Source organism: Phocoena sinus, chromosome 21 (genome assembly GCF_008692025.1).
Source record: "Phocoena sinus isolate mPhoSin1 chromosome 21, mPhoSin1.pri, whole genome shotgun sequence".
Lineage (NCBI taxonomy): Eukaryota > Metazoa > Chordata > Mammalia > Artiodactyla > Phocoenidae > Phocoena > Phocoena sinus.
Window position 1 is genome coordinate 21,839,810 of NC_045783.1, and position 19,932 is coordinate 21,859,741.

The 19,932-nt window shown below is 43.6% G+C and overlaps 1 protein-coding gene across 2 annotated transcripts in view; it reads right to left on the reverse strand.

Moving 5' to 3' along the window:
• PRAG1 (PEAK1 related, kinase-activating pseudokinase 1) overlaps positions 1-19,932 on the reverse strand; it is a 49,251-nt gene that overhangs the window by 18,224 nt on the left and 11,095 nt on the right. For both annotated transcript variants that reach the window (XM_032618383.1, XM_032618382.1), the window contains exon 4: positions 2,989-3,146. In XM_032618383.1, coding sequence (XP_032474274.1) covers positions 2,989-3,146 — 158 coding nt within the window. The remainder of the gene's footprint in view (positions 1-2,988; positions 3,147-19,932) is intronic.

The window sequence follows — 19,932 nt, forward strand, 5'->3', positions numbered from 1 at the left end:
ACCAAGTTATAGCTTTCGATTATGTTTATTTTACTTAGAAAATTTAAAACTATATTTGGGGGGACCACAAAACCTGAATGGTAGAAAACTAATTTTCACCATTAACCCTGATGAGCTTCCAAGAAGTTTACACAAACTACTACTATGCTATACCCCGGAATGACTTTGTCCTTAACTCCCCCAGGCCCGCCCATACCACAGACGCACAAAGTCCACGAAATGCATTGTTTTCGTTACTGAATTCTTACTGACAAAAATCAATGTATAGTTGAATGGTCTCTTTTGACTTAATATATAATATTAAAGAGGTGGACGCTACATTCTTGACCTAACTCTACCTCTCCTATTTGGATTCCCTCGCTCAGCTTTGGCGCTAGATGCCGAATAGTAACAAAAGGCACGATGGGTCAATATTTCAGCTACGAGGTAAAAGTGAGTAAGGATTCACAGGAGGGAAAGCTAATTGTTCAGTAATAGATTAAAGCCAGCTGTCTTGGCTACTGATGAGCGGTTGAATGAAGGGTTTCTTACATTTCAGGACCTGCGGTTCTGGACATTCTCCAGCTTAATGTTTAAGAGACACAGAAAAGGAAAAAAAGAGAGAGAGAGAATGTCTGTGGTCTCTTGCCAGTTTCAAAGCATGGTTCTGGGTACAGAGCCATAAGTAGGAGCAGCAGATAGCAACTGCTTTGCTCTGAGAAGCCAGAGTCCGGTAAGAAGGTATATATACCTTTTTGTTGATCTTCTAGGAATCTAAATTTCGAGGTGCATTTCCACTGAATAACTCGTTCATGATAAAGGACTAACCATGAAAATATATTCTTTTTTAAAAATTGAAGTACAGTTGAGTTACAATGTGATTTCAGTGTCAGGCGTACGAGAAAATATGTTCATTTTAATTCGAAAATGACTGAGTTAGGTGTCACCATCGTACTCATAAACCCTCAAGTGGCTCCCTATTTCCAAACTCCACAAACTGGTTTTGAGAGCTTTGTACAATCCAGCCCCCAGCCTCCCACCACCTCATGTCCCACTGCCCCTCATTTGCTTCCACTGAAGTGCGTCGGGCTGGTCTGACCCTTTCCCCATGTGCACCGCTAACCCTGTGCCTTCTCTCCTCTTGAATCGTTTCCTTAACCTGCAAAGACCCCTCCTCCTCCCTCTACCTTCTCAATTTTAACCACTCTGGAGACAAGAGCTGAAGTCCCATGTCCTCAAAAAGTCTTCTCTGGGACTTTCTTGGCAGTGGAGTGGTTAAGACTCCACGCTTCCACTGCAGGGCCGCGGGTTCAATCCCTGGTCAGGGAACTAAGATCCCGCATGTCTCAGGCACGGCCCAAAAGAAAAAAAAGGAAAAAGCCTTCCCTGAACCCTACATCAGCACTCATTGATTTCTCTCTCTCTGGAAGCTTTCATAAGCACTCCTGTTCTGAGCAGCCCAATTTCCTAGCTTAACCCATCCACCCACATGTCACGTATTTTAATCTTACCTTCCTGGCTAGACCGTGTAAGAGCCCTGAGAGCAAACATCATGATCTGCTGGTTCTGAGAAGCAAAGTGCTGGGGCAATTAAGTCCAGTTCTCACCAACACCAGCTGGCAAGTGGAGGATGAAAGACCCCTCCCTCAGAATTGCTCACAATCCCAAGACAGCAGGTCAGGGCTGACCAGCACAGGGACTAACGGTTCATGTGCGCAGCCCAGCCTTCGATGGCATAAGGTGCCTTGTAGAATTTCTGCACAATGGAATGGGAAAAGGAAAAAGATAGAAACCCAGGAAAACCTGCAGAGAAAGAAAATCCTCTTTTGCCACGTCCCACCCAAATCAAGGCTAAGATATTTCCTGTTTTGAAGTCAGAGCTGTCAGAAGTTTCCCATCAGAACACACCACAGGCTGACGTACAACATATGCTTTTGTCTTAGCAGTGCTAATCTTTTAGATAGAAAAATGTTGGTGACAGTAAATTCACAATGGAACCCTCTACTCCAAAAATGCCTACTGAGAGGAAATACTTCCTTAGGACTGAGAAAGACAGTCATGCTAGCACACGTCCAAACCTAACATGCTAGGGCAAGTCAATGAGAAATGCAGGAGAGGACACACACACACAAGTGTTAAAGGGTGAAGGTTTTAATACTACCCATCACAACTACAGGAAAGCAAGAGTTCTTTTTTTTAGGAATACAGTCGTCCTTCATTATCTGCGGGGAATTGGTTCCAGGAATCACCTCAGCTACCAAAATTCGTGGATGCTCAAGTCCCTTATATAAAATGGCGGAGTACCGTCGGCCCTCTGTATCCGCGGGCTCTGCATCCGCGGATTTAATCAACAGAGGTTGGAAGTTCTTTGAATCTGCGAATTCGGAGCCTGAGAATACCAAGGGCCGACTGTACACCCAGTCAGGACTTAGCCACATATTATGCCTTAGAGCTTAATCCAGAAAGTGGGATGGATGGTGGTCTAATGAAGCCTGCATGCTTTAATTCAACACACACTTATGTAAACACCTGCTGTGTGTCCAAGGAAGTATGTGCATATATGTGTGTGTGTGTGTGTGTGTGTGTGTGTGTGCCCATGAAAGAATGAGAGAGCCAGAGGGTGGAGGAGGGGGAATTTGTGGTTGGCATGCACCCAATCCCCTGTAAACTAATCCTGAGGACAGAAATGGAACGCAGACCTATACACAGATGTCTCATTACCCAAGGAATCAGGAGTCTTTCGATATGCTTCCAACTTCAGCCTCCTCCCACCTTGCTGCCATGCGGATGCGCTGTGTGTAACTGGAGAGGGAGATATGGGATGAGGCACCTTGTCATAAATTCAATAGGGAATAAATGTCAACTGCTCCTTGGTAGAGTCTACTTCACAGGGAAAGTGGGACCAAGACAGTAGGTCTCGCTCGGCGCTTCCGAATCTAGGCAATTAACCCAGGCTGGCCTTCCAGACTCAGGGAATCTAAGCCTCTCCATCAAGGTCAAGTCTGTTACCTCCGTCGCTGCAGGTCCTGGAGTCGGAGGCCAGGCTGTCCGTGGAGCCCGTGGTGAAGCTGACGTGGACGCCCCTGAAGGATGGGCTAAGGCTCTCAGCAGAGCCCTGGCTCACCTTCTCCAAATCAGAGCTGCTCTTGTTCATTTTTAAAAGGTGCCTGGAAAATGTAGAGACAAATGATAGAAGTAATTAATTTGGTTTCTATTCAAAAACCAGCTGATGGATTATGAACTTACTATGCTCCTGAAGCCTGATCAGTGCCAGTAAGTTTTAAAAAAACAATTTGGGGAAGAGAGAACAGGGACTCTTCTGAAACCTTATGCACATGAATGGCAGGAGATTTCTCAAGCATGGTTAAGGAGAAGTGAGTCTATTAAATTTAGAAAAGCACCAAAATCATGATTTGGGAGGAACTGCCTTCATATCCTGGCCCTGTCTGCCAAAACATTTACGTCATCTACTATATCCTATGTAACATCTCTACAAAGAAAAATTAAACATCATCATACAAGCCAATGTATAGAGATACACAGAGATTGGGTAGGTTTTGCAAGATCAGAGGACAGGGGAATTGCAAATTCAGACCAAAAACAAGAGATTTCTTTTGTGCCTGATACTCTCTTGACAGAGCTTCAAAGGGTCTAGCTTATTCCTTGGACTTAAGGTCAATTTTAACCAGACATCTAGTGCAATGTTTAGATGGAACCATGTTAACATAACCCTTATTCCAGAACTATGGAATGAATCTGCCCTTAGGCTTTCTATGAAATCTTTGATTGAATCTCTAAGATAGCATGACCGATACATCAGGGACAGGAATACCAAGTTCAAGAAAAAAGAACTCGCCTTGGAGAAAACAGTTCCATTATTAAGTAGAAGGTTTAGCTTATTGATTTCTCTTTCCCTCTTTCCAAGGACTACATGAATATTCACTCTGACCTGACATTTTCCCCACGCAGCGGGACAGACCACAATCAATCCAGCCCTTTCCCTGTTGGTGGTAACCCAGATTTGTCTGAACTGATATTTCCTGATTACATGCCTGCTCCCACTACGGCAGATCTATAGCTCAATATCTGCTGTAGGAAATACACAATACAGTATCGATTTGGCATCAGAACTGCCTCATTTAGCACATGACCTTACAGCCAAGAATGTATCGATCATTCTCTGTGTTCAATATTGCACAGCCCTGTACTGGTCCTCACAGGCACTGGAATCCCTTGTTCATTAACAGAAAAGTTTAGAGAAAGTTCGTTCCCATGAAATGTGCTCCCTAGAAACATGTCTGTCTCCCCACCTCCAACCCTTAGAACCAGAATAAAAAACGTTTTAAAGCTGTTACACCTAAGTGTGACAGTGATGGCAAGGTTACAACTAACACTCTTCTTTATATTTCAATGTCACTGTAGGGACTGTGGGGATATCAAATCTTTTGGAAGTGCTACGGCAGTATATTATCTTTATTTTACCCTCTGGCAAAATATAATCATAGAAAGTTTCATAAAATATTTTTATCCTCATCAAATCCATCAATAATGGCTTTTGCAGATGAAGCCAAGATATGAAGCTGTGAATAACGACAAGTCCTCAGTCTAGGAAAAAAGCCAGATCTACGGCAATCCAACTACGCTGCCCTCTTCAAAGTGGCCCCTGGAGTCTCTTGGTTTTCAGGCTCAGAAAGCTGCCAAGGGAGAAATTCCAGCACCATAGCTGCTGAGCTGGTGCAGAAAAACACTAGATGAAATGTATATAAATAGATGAAACTAAGAAATACATAAATGTGTGTACGTATGAGTATATACAGATACACACATGCACACACACATAATTATTTAGTATAACAGTCAAGTATTAAAAGAAAGAAAAATGCACAGTGCCGGATGCAAAGGGAACAATGATTTTCAAATGACTAGTAGTGAATGAATGGCCAGGTCAATTTCATGAGCCAAGGCAGTTTACCAACTAACAGTTTATTTTAATAAGAACAGACCAGAAAAAAATATGAAAATATAGAGTGAGGATTTGTGAAACTTTGTTTTGTGGAATTTTTGTTTCGTGTGTGTTGGATCACAATATTAAATATATTTCTTTGAAATATATTTTAAAAACCTGGTTCAAAAAAGGTTAAATAGGGATAGACAAACTTTTCCTTAAAGGCCAGATGGTAAATATTTTAGGCTCACAGATCATATAGTCTCTGTTGCAAGTATCAACTCCGCTGTTGTAGCAGGAAAGCAGCCATTATATGTAAACAAATGGGTACATTTTCTAGTAATACTTTATTCACAGACATAGATGGCTGGCCTGTGGGTGGTGGATTACTGACTCCTGATCTATTGATAGAACAGCCTTATTCAACAGAAGTATAATGCAAGTCATATATCTATACATGTATATATATATATAATATAAAAAAATTTAGTAGCCAAATTATAGATGAAATTTTAATAATGTATTTTATTTCACAAAATGCATAAAAATATTGTCATTTCAACATGCAATGAATATAACATTATTAAGGAGATATTTTATATATTTTTTTCATTCTAAGTCTTCAAAATCTGGTATGTATTTTATATTTACAGCACATTGCAGTTTAGGCTCACCACATTTTAACTAGTGGCTACTGCACTGTACAGGGCAGATCTAGAGAAACTCATGTATGGACAAGACTGTTCACAGTGTTACTAACAGCAAAAACAAAATCATAAACAGTCCAATGTCCATCAATAAAGGAGTGGATACCCTGTGGTATAGTCTTGTAATGGAATACCACATAGCATTCAAAAATAAATAAACTTGATTTTAAGGTACCAGTATGAAAATTATTCTTAAAATGCTGAATATTAAAAGTAGATTGCAAAAGGCTCATGTAAAGTGTGATACCATTTATATACAATTTAAAAACACATAATGATGCTATGTATTCTTTATATATTACATATATGTGGTAAAATGGAAATAACGTCATCAACTTCAAGATAGTGATGACTCTGGGTAGCAAGGGGAAATTGAAATGGAAATTGGATGGACAGGGATCTTCCACTGTACCTGCAATATTTTATTTTAAAAAATCCAAAACAGGTAACAAAATGTTAATATTTGAAAAATCTTAGGGGGACACATGAAAGTGAGTTAAATTATTCTTTGAATTTCATCGTATGCTTGAAATACTTGATAAGTTGAAAATGAACATAGAAATGTTCATTTCTAGAAAGAAGGAAAGAAAATCACTAGGGCCTGAATGAGTCCAGGATGGCCATTCCTGTTGACCTGTTGCTGAGCCTCTGAAAGGCAAGGAACACAGAGATGACCCAGTGAGATTTCCATCAGTCCCCATGGGACAGACAGGCTCTATGAGGATTGGTTCCACCACAGAATAGCCTCATGGATGGAAAAAGTTATTTCTCAGTCCTAACAACTCGCCTGAGACTGTGGGTGTTAATTTTTCTGCCTCTAGTCACTATGAGAAGTCATAGCTGTGAAGCCCACCGAGTGAATGTAGACAAAATCAGATTCCTGTGGCTGCAGGATAAACTCTGTGTGTGTGTGTGTGTGTGTGTGTGTGTGTGTGTGTGTGTGTGTGTGTGTGTGTGTGTAAGTGGGAAGTCTCCAAATGCAGACTTTGGTCAATCTTAGTACAAGCCACAAGTGGAATTTTCATGTTTCCATGGCTTCTGGGGATATTACTACTGTTTCTCTACCAAAAAAGCTCAGGAAGCCCAGGTTCCCGCCCAGTAACAAAAACCCAATAGGCAGTTGGGATGCTTAGATGTAAATCTAAGGAGGAAAGGGGTGACCCCTTCTCTTAAATCTGTCATATGAACTGCATCAAATATCTTCCACCTTGGAAACCTGTATGATCTGCTGTCTTAGAGAATTGCCACTTTAATTATTGAATGAACAAAAACACACCAGATTTGAAAATGAAAGGGGAAGCTGGCCATCAAAGCAGACTGACAATCACATTGTCTTTGTATCTCCAGTCTGTGTGTGCAATAGATTTCTTAAGAATCCCTGCAAAAGCCTTAACATTCCGAAGGTGACTTTTCTGAGCCCTAATGGATTGTTCCGTCAGATGCAAGGCCAAGGTCAATCCGAATGTACTCAGCAACACATAACAAGACTACACTTATTCTAAAGGCACTTTTCCCTCACTAACGACAGTTTGATTTGCCTTTCATAAAACCAGTGCAAACCATCTATAAGATGAACTGATGTCATGTGATTTAAGGAAGTGGCTTCATGGGCCCAAAACCACATACTCTAGTCTTTCCTCTCTGGGTGGCAAATAACACTCTTATCAGCTGCAGCGAGAGCCGGGTGCACAGATGTCTTTGCTCCGCGCTGTGATAAATGACTTGCTCTTGCTCAGACTTCCTTCCCTGCCTCCCCACGTTGATTAGACACAGTCAAGGAGAGCAGCGTGAAATACACAGCCAGTGGCACAGCGTCCTTAGAGACCTGAGCCCTGCAGCTGCTGCCCGGTGTTTGCAGAATGGCTTTTCCCCCCATTGTCCTTGGAGAAAGAAGCCTTGCCAGAGTTTTCTCCATACTGTATTAGTAGAAAGCTGCAAAAAATAATAATAATCCAGCCGGAAGAGCCATCTGCCAGACTTCCTCATTTGTAGGAAAAAAGCCGAGTCTAAAAATACCCCCTGAGTTTTCAGAATGTCCAAAATTTTTAACGGATACTGGACCCCAGTGTGGGTCAGAGATTGTATCTCGAACTTCACATGGCTACTAGAATCCTCATGCGGCAACACAACTTAAAGTGTGACACAGGCACAGTTTCATTCTCACGGCCGACTTTGGTTTAGTTCACATCCATTTGGTTGAAAACTTTTTGCTTCTGGAGCAGAAGATAGGAAAAGTCACATAATGCCAGCATGCAGTTTTAGACTAGCTCTCCAGACCCTGGTACACAATCACACCACCCAGTCTTTGGATTGGGCAAGTTCACTGCTAAGTTTAGCCTTTTGGAGAAGCCCTTGCAGGTAGCTCTGAAAGCACAAACACGTTAGAAAACTCTATATACCTTGTTTACATTACCAAGAAGTGAAAACAGACTGGTTTAGATGCGAATAAATCAAGTCATGCCTAAATCAAAGAATGAGAGCCTCTTACCATCCCGGACTCCAGCCTGCAGTGCTGTGATCATCCGCATGGCCCCCCAGAGCCTGGGGATGGGCCGTGCCAGTGACCGTGGGGTCCTGTGGAGCAGCCCTGAGGATGAAGGGCCAGCTTCAGAGGCGGCTGAGAGTGCCCTGTCAGACTGCTGTGAATTCACCAGCTCAGAGCTCTCCGTTTCCCCTCAGTTCCTCTCTGACTTTTCTATAAAATGCACTTCCTGCAAAAGCACAGGAAAATAGGGACGGCTTTGCCTCTGTGACCTGCAGCTTTCAATCTCCAATTGTCCTGTTGGGCTGCATCATTAGAAGCAATTCAAATACCCTCTCAAATACACTCGGTTTCACCCCATTCACTCTCTACTATTTGGCCACATCCTGAAGTCAAAATCATTCAATGATTTGAGCTAAAACATGGGGTTTGCTTGGTGAATAAGAGCACCCCGTTTTTATTTATCTTATGCCTGTAAGACCTGCAGTGCATCCCCCATCCTGTCTCTTCTGACTCTCAGATTTTCCAACGAATAAATATTGACTGCCTGCTGCGTGCCGGGCACTGTGTCAGGTCTTGTGCATACAATAGTGAGTAGAGGTGACACCGTCCCTGCTTCAACAACCCTTCCCTGGTGGCACAGTGGTTAAGAATCCACCTGCCAATGCAGGGGACACGGGTTCGAGCCCTGGTCCGGGAAGATCCCACATGCCACGGAGCAACTAAGCCCGTGCGCCACAACTACTGAGCCCGCACGCCTAGAGACCGTGCTCCGCAACAAGAGAAGCCACCACAACGAGAAGCCCACGTACCACAACGAAGAGTAGCCCCTGCTCACTACAACCAGAGAAAAGCCCGCGCGCAGCAACGAACACCCAATGCGGCCCAAAATAAATAAATAAATAAATTTAAAAACATATTTATCTACAACCTGGTAGATAAATATTGATCAATCTCCTTTCAAAAAGTATATACAGTGTTCAAGCCACATCTTCCAAAAAGATCTGAAGCCTTGGGGTAGATCATCCTGACTGAAAATCTTTCCAAAATTCTACTCTCATAATGATGACCAACCCTGAAGAGCCCTACATGGAGCTCTTGTAAGTATTCTGGACCTTGGCAGCCATACTAGATCAGCTCTGGTCCTCTATGGTGACAGAAACACACACCCTGGATTTTCTTTGACACTCCCTATTTCAAATATTTCCCCACACGGTCTGTACATTAGAACATATGCCTAGTTTTTAGTTTGGAAAAAAAGTATCACCATTTTGGTTAATCAATACCTATTACTTATGCTCATATATACTTTGCTCTAATGGGGCTAGCCTCCCACTGGCCGCAAAGCACCCTGCATTCCTGTCCTTTCCCCACCTTGGCACAGAGGAAAACATTCTCTCTCCCCTTCAAACCTTTTCCATCCCCAAGACCTAGCAGCAGGATCACTCACCTAAAAACCCTTCCTAAACCACCTCAATCTTCTCTGACTGGTCTCTCCCCTCTGGAACTCACACCAAACAGTCTGATTCACATCACTAAGCATTTGGTTATAATCCTGGTTAGATTACTCTGTTTCATGTGAAATAGGCTTGTTGCCACCACAATTATAAACTGTTTGAGGAGCTGTGTCATAGTCAGGACATGCTGGAACACAGAGTAATTATTAAATACTTCTTGATTAAGTTTATCTGCCTCTGTTTCAATAACTGGGAGGCATCTAGGAGGATAAATGTTTCCTTTAAGAAAAGAATTACACTTGCCCAGCTACACTTGCCCAGCAAAACTTGCAAAAGGGGCAAAACTTGCAAGAGGCAGGGACACTGAGTAAACAACAGCCCTCAGCAAAGCTGGACCTTTCTCATATCTCATATCTACAAAATATAACAGTCCCAAAATATCCTGAATTTACACAATCTTGCAGTTAAAAAATTTTCTTTTCAAGGGGCTTCCCTGGTGGCGCAGCGGTTGAGAGTCCGCCTGCCGATGCAGGGGACTCGGGTTCGCGCCCCGGTCCGGGAAGATCCCACATGCCGCGGAGCGGCTGGGCCTGCGCGTCCGGAGCCTGTGCTCCGCAACGGGAGAGGCCACAGCAGAGAGAGGCCCGCGTACCAAAAAAAAAAAATTTTCTTTTCAAGAGATGGGATGAGAAAGGCAGATAGCTACACCAGAAAGGTTCTTATTGTTTTTACCTTTAGTGCTCTTTGATGAAGATGCTATGGGAGTTATTTTGCAAGTGTCTAAGTGCCAAATGAAGGAACTAAAGGATCCAGTCTGCTCTGGGGCAGGTTTCCCCGCTGATTTATTAGCATGTATAAAAATAGGAAATCAGTTTCATTTTGGGTCAGATGACCTTTACGGTCCCCACGGTGCAGACTTGTTAATTTGCATTTGCAGTTAATGCACTGGTGACTGCTGGGGCTCTTCAAGCTGAAAAAGCCTTTGGTTCAACCCAAAAATGAATGTGCTTTGCATTCAGTGGAAACCATTTAAAAATAGAAATAAAGCCTTTTTTTTTTTTTTTTTTCTTTCTTGCGGTACACGGGCCTCTCACTGTTGTGGCCTCTCCCGTTGAGGAGCACAGGCTCTGGACGTGCAGGCTCAGCGGCCATGGCTTATGGGCCCAGCCGCTCCGCGGTATGTGGGATCTTCTCGGACCGGGGTACGAACCCGTGTCCCACTGCATCGGCAGGCGGACTCTCAACCACTGCGCCACCAGGGAAGCCCAAGCCACGCTTACTTTTAAAGATAGTGGTAAGCGCGCCTGTGCACGCACGCACGCACGCCTGCACCTACACACACATCTTTAGGTTACTAGTTAGCTAGTATAAAAATGGATAAAAATGCTTAAATTGGTCAAATGGAAATTTGGAGCCATTTGCCCTGACTATACAGAGATATACTTTGGCGTTGAGAGACACAAATGGTTTTAAAAGATGACCTTTCCTGTCTTGGAAAATCAGTCTCTTATTTGTGGCCGCAAGTCTGCGTGGCTGTGTCCTTCCCCAAGGAGGTTCTGGTGCAGGAGTGAGAAGGGCAGATATTTGCAACTACCAAGCGTGGGGAGGTTTCAGCTAAGGCTGAGGATGGGGAGACCAGCTGTTGAGAGCAAGTAAGAGAGTACGGAAGAACACAGCGGCTGGACCCCATCACCTGGTCCACTACGCTTACACCTCCAATCCCATCACCTGAGAACAATAAGTCTTCAACTCCTGGCCTGTTAAGCCAAGGTGGAAGCTCTTACATCTGTTCACACAGGGGCAGATGGGAAAGAAGATGATGAATAACCACTGGAAGTAACTGCACTGAACAACTGCAATCCACAGAGGGGCCCCTCCCACCAGCTGCTCCTGCCCACAGGCCAGCATAGCGTGGAAGGACCCTCTGGAGCCTTTGGGAACAACAGCAATGTAAGCATTTGAATAGCTTCCCAGACAGATTTCAGAGTCACCCAGGAAGGCCACTGATGTAGTTAAGAGCATGAACACTGGGGCTCCGCTGCCTGGGTTTGGGGTCCTTGCTCCACTGCTTACTGGCTAGGTGTCTTGGAAAAGACGCTTAATCTCTCTGTGCTATAGCTTCCCATCCATAAAATGGAGATAACAATACTACTTACCTCATTGTGGGGGAGGAGAGTGGTTAGGAAGGTTCAATGAGTTAATATTTAAAAAGCACTAAAAACAGCACCAGGTACATAGAAGGTACTGGTTATACAGAAAGATGGGTGGATGGGTGGATGAATGGATAGATGGGGAGAGAGACAGAGAGAAGACTTCAGCAGCCTCCAGCAAACCCAGTAATTCTTTCTGCGACCTGGATAGAAGCAGAAAATGGATGGGCTAGAGATTTCACTCTCTTGGTACTTTGAAGAGACCCAAAAAAGAAAGTTCATCAGGGTGATTCTCTGAGGACATGCATTATTCTAAAATAACTAGGAAGAGTTGACTTGTCTGTCATCCAGACCTCAGTTTGAATCTACATATTCAAGAGCTTGATAAACTGTAGTGTAGCTCCAGGTTCAGGGGCTGACGTAGTCTTCAGATGACCAGGTAGCTTAGCTCCATTACACAAAAATTTAGAAACAGAAGAACCTCTTTTATTATATTAGCCTGCCTCCCCACTGTAAAAAAAAGAACCTCCCATGATTCCTTCCCCCTTCACACCACCTCCCCACCCTCTAGCACACAGAAGACTTCCAGTGATGGACTGAACTAAAACTGTACTGAGTTGTTGCTCACCAACCTGGGAATCGCCGCTGTTCTAGTCCTGACCTATTCCTGTTGGAATCAATCCACCACAATGATCTCTGCCTGGCCAGAATCTTTTTGTTTCTAGACTACTGATTTTGGCAGCCCTGCTTTCAGAATGATCTTTCCCTCCTTCTCTTGACTCAGCAAATGCTTCAAGTCCACTTTGTTGGCCCAGCTTCTGAGCCCAGCTATTGGGCTTAAGAAATCTGTATGTATTTATGTTAGATTTCATTCCTACCCTCCTGACTCGGGAGATTCAGGCTATTTGTAACTAAGCTCCTAGGATGATCTACTTCTCTACTCTCCACTTTGGTCCAGCCTGTTGCCTAATAAGGATAAGGTTCCCCTCCTACTCCTGGGTCAGTTTGTCAGCACCCTCTTACCTGCTCCCCAACAGCTTCATCTCCTGTCCACAGACTTAGCTGAACCCTCCCCACCCCAGGTAAGGGTTCTGGTCACCCAATTCCAACATGGGATGGTGTGCTCCTCACGCCATCAATTCTCGGACACCAGCTGGGTGTTCTACCATTCAACTCAATTCTGACACTATCTACCCAGAGACAGCATCAGGTTCCACAAGGTTAAGGGCTCAGTCCCACAAGACCGCCCTCTGTTGCAGACGACCGGCTAGGGTTAGACAGGTTGGAGGTTCCAAATTGGCTGCAGAAGCTCACAGAGAAACATTTTACTTAAAATTAAAAGCACAAGACTCAGGAAGAGCCAGATGGAAGAGATGCCTCGGGCAAGGTATAGGGAAAGGGCAGGGAGCTGCCACGCCCTCTCCCAGTGCCCCACAGGCCACATGTGCCACTTGCTTCACCAACCTGGAAGCTCTCTGAAGCCTGTCCTTTTGGGTTTTTATGGAGGCTTCATTACATTACGTATGCATGACTGATTAAATAATTTAAATCATTGGCCACTGGAGACAGATTCAACCACCAGTCCCTCTCCCCTCCCTGGAGGTGGTAGTGGGGGGTAAGACTGAAATACCGACCCTAATCACATGATTGGTTCCCCTGGCAACCGGCTTCATCCTTAGGTGAGGTCCAAAAGTCAGCTCATTAACATAATAAAAGACACCTTTATGGCTTTCGGCACTTAAGAAATTCCAAGGGTTTTAGGAGCTCTGTGCCAGCAAAGGGGAGGAAGACCAAATGTAGATTTCTTATTATAAATCAAAATGTCACACTAGGTAACTCCAAACATCCTCACTCTTCACTAGGCAGCCCAGCGCTTCTCTAGGAAAGCACAAAACCGTGCAGACTGGGACCACAATTAACGCATACTTCCTGACCATCTAGCTCTTGCGGCTCCCTGGCCATCCTTTCACTGGACCTCCCATTCTCCAAAGCAAGACTGCTGTTAAGTATTTCATTGCACACACATTTTACTTTTCTGTTTCCGTAGAGATGAATACCTGGGTTTGCTCCAACTCCCCGCTACTGTAAGCAATGTTGTTAAGATCTTCACTGGGGCTTCCCTGGTGGCGCAGCGGCTGAGACTCTGCCTGCCAATGCAGGGGACACGGGCTCGAGCCCTGGTCTGGGAAGATCCCACATGCCGCGGAGCAACTAGGCCCGTGAGCCACAACTACTGAGCCTGCGCGTCTGGAGCTTGTGCTCCACAACAAGAGAGGCTGCGATAGTGAGAGGCCCGTGCACCGCGATGAAGAGTGGCCCCCACTCACCGCAACTAGAGAAAGCCCACGCACAGAAACGAAGACCCAACACAGCCAAAAATAAATAAATAAAATTTTTAAAAAAAATTTAAAAATTAAAAAAAAAAAAAAAGATCTTCACTGTATATGCCCCTAATTGGTCTGTGTGTGTTACCCTAAGGCATGGCTCAGGAATGAAGACCATGGGGACACAGTGTGGTCTCCTACTTAATTGTCCGGAGTAATTCGTTTTAGCTCCACTTACACCAAGTCCTCAATACTTGGTGATTAAATGACTATCAACATCAAGAAAGTCTCAGACTCTGTACTGTTGGAAGAGTCTTTCATTAGCTTTCCCTGCTTTCACAGGAAGCGCAGACCAGTATTTAAGGTAGGCCAAGAAGCTGGATCAAGGGGCTGGATTTAGGATTTACTGCAGACAATTCCCTGTTTCAAGAGAACACAAATATAGAGAAGGCATTTTGAGAGATTTGAAGGGAGGTCACCAAGTAAACGTAACAGATCAGTGAATATTCCTGTCCCGGTTTTCTTCTACTTTCTTACCTAGGGAGATGCGTTTTGTCCTCACGTTGAACATTTTTATTAAAAAGATGGCCTTGGGCTTCCTTGGTGGCGTAGTGGTTAAGAATCCGCCTGCTAATGCAGGGACACGGGTTCAAGCCCTGGTCTGGGAAGACCCCACATGCCACAGAGCAACTAAGCCCGTGCACCACAACTACTGAGCCTGTGCTCTAGAGCCCGTGAGCCACAGCTACTAAGCCCGCATGCCACAACTACTGAAGCCCACGTGCCTAGAGCCCGTGCTCCACAAGAAAAGAAGCCACGGCAATGAAGAGTAGCCCCCGCTCGCTGCAACTAGGGAGAAGCCCATGCACAGCAACAAAGACCGAACGCAGCCAAAAAGAAATAAATAAAAGAAATAAATTTATTAAAAAAAAAAAGATGGTCTAACTTGCTACCAGTCAAAAAGACTTGGAAAAATTATATGTAATATGAATTATGAAAACAATAATTTGTCTTCAATTTCCAAAATTTAAATTTATATTATAATATTTAATTTCCAATTACAAAAACTATTCCTCCAAAAGATTCTGACATACCTCCTAACCCGACCCCCTTACCCCTCAATCTGGGACACAGAAAGTCAGTGCTATATGTCAAAGAGGGTGAGGCTAAGTGAAAATTCATTGTTTAATGAGATTTAAGGACCGAAAATGTAAATTTAAGGTCTATAAGGAGAAATAATACTTTAAATATTGGATACTAGACTTAATGGTAACTGTTTTTTACTAAAACAGAGTTCCCAAAATGCATGGAATGTTCATAATCACTCATTAAACTTCACAGAATATTCACAGTTCACTCATTAAGAGAAAACCAACCATTTTGGCACAATAGTCTGAGATTGAGGCTGTAATCAGAGAGGAAGACCATCTTTTGCAAACTCTTTGCTTTGGGCCATGTGGGCTGGACAGACCACACACCCCTCCCAGGTATGAACTTTTAAATTAGTATACAAAACAGTTATTGACTACCAATGATTTTGCATCACCGATGGTGAACTTTAGATTCCGAAGCTGGATTGGCAAGCAGGTGGCACACATGTCTGCACTCCCCCCTCGTATAACGTGCAGACAGTACTGATGGACGATGGCAAGCTCTCCTGCAGGGTGGGCACGTGGCCTCACTGTTTTCCATGAAGAGCTCCAGACTGGTACTCCAACGGATTGCAGCTGGTGTGGAGGATGCAACCTAACTTGTGGTGCGAGAATATGCAGTCACAAAACCCTCCTTTTGATCTGCACACATTCATAAGGATTATTTTAAGTGACCTCCTCACTACGACTGATTTTAAAATTCCAAGGACTCTTCTTCCCTTTCTTCCTGATCTTCAAGGTCTTATTACTAATTAATGTGTCTATTTATCTCAACCATTCATGGTTTTATCCAAGGTGGCTGGATTTTCATTCATTTTGACTGTCTACAGAGCTCCTGAAGTCAGGAGCCATTCTGGAGGGTTTCTACAACTCAGGGACATACGGTGCACACACAGCCAATTATGGGCCTAAAACACAAGTTTTAAACTCTAGGGAAAATTTTTATAGCACGTGCATAAATGGGCACGAAACGGCTAAAAACCAAACTGACAGGAAGTCAGGGGGATCATTTGACAGTGACAGATACTAAAATTAACTGGAGAGTAAAATATCTGAGTAAAAAGGGAAGGATTTTTTTTTTAAAGTAGTCTTTAATCTGGAACTTCCCCTTTGCCCCCAATGGAGAACACTTGTTTATATAAGTCTGCCTGTTAAAAAAGTACAGAGAATAAACTGTCCAGGGCATCAGACAAAAGTGGAATCAGGGGATTTTACAGAGCTGTATGGGAACTGCACGAACACCCTTAATACCCAGCATTTTTAGGGATCTGCTCAAAAGCCAATAGAAAGAAATAATGAGCGATTTTAGCACAGAGGATGAAGACTCTCATCTTAAACTCTGAAAAGTATTAGCTACAGAAATGGCTGCTGAGGATTCTTTGTAGTTGGTCTATCTACCCTGATAGAGGGAAACGCAAGCGTTTTCATGATCGCCAAACAACAAATTTCTTGCACTACAAATAGAGAATAGAGGTGTGAGTTCCACACCTCAAAGGTAGGCTGGCTATTCTAGGAACAAAGTCCCTTTGATCACTTGATGGGCAGAGGGGGCTTGGTCATATGGCCCATGCTTGTGTTTCCCAACCCACCTCGGAAAGCACAGAAAATCAATTCTCAGAGAAATTAAACCACACCCTAGAATTCCTTGCAATTCATGGGTGGGGGAAAAAAGTCCTTAGGTGATTACTGCCTGAAAGGAACATTCTTGCGGCAAGAGAGGGCTGGGCTCCACACACCTGCTCAGCTTTAAAAAAAAAGAGCAAATGTACAATCGTTGGAGAGTAATTAATCCATGAAAGGATGCATTGTGCCCTCATGGTGTTTGCCCACCTTGAAGCATTAATAATTATTAACTTCAGTTTCTTTAACTCAAGGCGACAATGTTCTATTGAGCAAGGCTGGCCACAGAATTATAATGGGGTGTCCAGTAAAAAATAAGGCCAAGATCTGTAGTTCCCTCTGGCCTTTCTTCCCCCAATTCAATAATCTTTTATTGAATACCTACTATGTCCCAAGGTATCCTATGGGAAAGTCAAAGGAAAATGTATAAAACATGGTTCTTGTACTCCCAAGAGTTTACAAGCTTTCAGAGAGATATGAATATGAATCCAGTTTAGTTCAAGACGCTACATTAGCTGCCAAAACAGAGGCAAGAAAAGAGCACTGGGGCCACCCGAAACCTGGGTGTCAGAAAGATACTTTGATACAAGTATTTAATGATGCTACTTGTTCCTTTTCCAATATTTCTTCATGCGCAAAACATAAAGTTAGGTGCTTTGGGCCATGATGAAATAAACAGGGTATGGTCTCTGCCTACTACTGTCTAGTGGATAAAAATTTCTTGAGCATCTACACGTGCCCGGCATCGAACAGGATATTTTGGGATGACAGATGGTTAAGCATGCTTTTCACCTTCAAGGAGCATCTGGATTTTTTTTTTTTTTAATAAATGGTTATGTATATGCTGTACTATGTGTGATCTTGTATCAGGTCAAAGGACCTTAAAGGAAGGACTATTTTTTCATTACTCCTGGACACCAAGCCGAGCTTACCTTGGCCTTACTGAATAGAACAAGGAATCTGGTGAGAGTCCAGATGCTATGGTAAACAGTCTCATCAAAAGCAATCAAAGCAGGAGTGAACCTTTCGTGGTCATTTTGCACATCTGCCGATTTAATTCATACCAACTCAACCCTCAGGGGCCTTAAGGGGCAGAACCCCAGTCACTGGCTTTTTAGCACCTTGCACAAAGTGTAACAGAAAGTAGGCAATTAGTAGATATCTGATGAATAAAATAAAGAATCTCTAATCCCTAACCTTCACCATGGATGCCTGCTCAAAAATGGAGAGAATATTGTAAATATTTCATATATATGAAAATCAGTGGTTTTTAAAAAAATTACAGAATAGGAAGAGAGGAATCAATTTGATTTCTCCCTGCTTCAGCATCACTAGATATCCCATGTCAGGTTCTACCCACAAACTCATGGGAAGAGGCCAGCTAGTAATTTCCCTCTGGCACAGAGCAGGATATAAACTTGTATTGTTGATACTTGTGCTTTGTTCTGTTTGCCAAACTTTGTGTGTGTGTTGAGGGGGGCGGGGTGTGGAAGGCAATTTCTCCCCCTGAAGTATGCCCAGTATTCAGTCTCCCCTGGACCGACTCGACCTCCAGCTGACTTAGTTTTGTCAAAAAGGCTAAACATAGAGAAGATTCTTGAAGCACATACAGTGCTTTCCAATACAAACTGTGATCTTCAGAATGCCACCCAGAAAAACCTGTTGTACATGAAGAGTGTGGGATTTCTTAGTAAATTGTTGCCATCCCATTGTAATCCACTACAGTAGAAAGGGCTTCAAGAATAAAGCATTTGGAGGTTTCATCAGATTGGATATGGGGTCTGGAGACAATGACCCATCTCACTCATCTGACTCCCATCCTCAAGGTCATGCTAAGAGATCATGTGATTGAGAGACCACACCATGAAGTCGTTTTGGTTCCTCTGGATAGCAACGTGGCCACTTCTGTGTGCAGAAAAGACCTCCATCTTTGACACCATCACCACCTGTCTGCTGAGAAGCCATGTGGAAGGGAGGGAGGGAGGGAAATTAGGAATGAACGGAAGTCCAGGAAAGACTCAGTCTCTGCCCCCAGAATCCCTGCAGAGGAGGAGGAGAACTTAGTACTCTTGGGTTAAAATTACAATAAGCATGAGTGATAACTTGAAAACAAAGTCATCCCTCACTTTCTTGGGGAAACGTTTCTTTCTTTTGATTAGTCTCACCTGGGGCCAGACCATCTGGAAACTAAAACCCTATAAACCTGTCTTATTTCTCAGTCACCTGTTGTCCTCCAATTCCACCTCCGAGTTCAGGTCTACCAGCCTAATTTGGGGTTTCTTTGTGAAATGCCTGTTCTGCATTAATCAGATGATTTTCCCTCAACTGACCTTGTCATTCAAAAGCCATAAGTCACTTAAAACGCAGTTTGCATCCACAAGGAAATAAAAGGCAGAAATAAATTTGATTTTTTCGCATCTTAATTACTCCCCCAGGCACTGGCTGCTCTCATTAAACTGCCTTAAGTCTTGAACGTGACATTTAAACTAAGAAGTCCACACTTCCTTCCTGCAGGTTTTCATTTTCTAACCAGCAATATTTGTTGACCCTCACCTTCCAACTCTGCTCTAAAGTGGAGCAGGGGTGACCCAGACTCAGTGGGGTCAGTTAGGCTGAGTAGGTGTGAGCTTGTACAGGTAGGAGGTTGCCTTGGCAGCAGCAGGTAAAGAAGGACCCAGGGCCCTTACCTGCCCAGGAGGAGGGGTGGGCATATACTTAAACACCTCTAAATGGCTTTCAGGCATTAAATGAGTATTGAGAGCCTTCGTCCTACATGGCATTACAGCAAGAGTTTCCTCAGGAACCCTAATGGGAGTTTACAGAGGATGATATCTCAAAACAGATAAGCTACTGCCAGCCATTCAAAACAAGACCACAGGAAAGCCAAGCCACTCTCAACATCTTTTTTTTCTTCCCTCCAAGTGAGTCAGTTTTGTAAAACAGGACCGTAGGAGCACGATTCTTTCTTCTTCCATAATGGCCCAAGAAAGTAGGTGGATCTGCTTAAGTAAGTGTTAGTAAAGAGTAACACCACCTTGCATGCAGCAGCCCCCTTCTCTAGAGCTGTGAGGGTACATAATACACATCGTGACAGCAGTTATCTTTGTTCACAGGTGA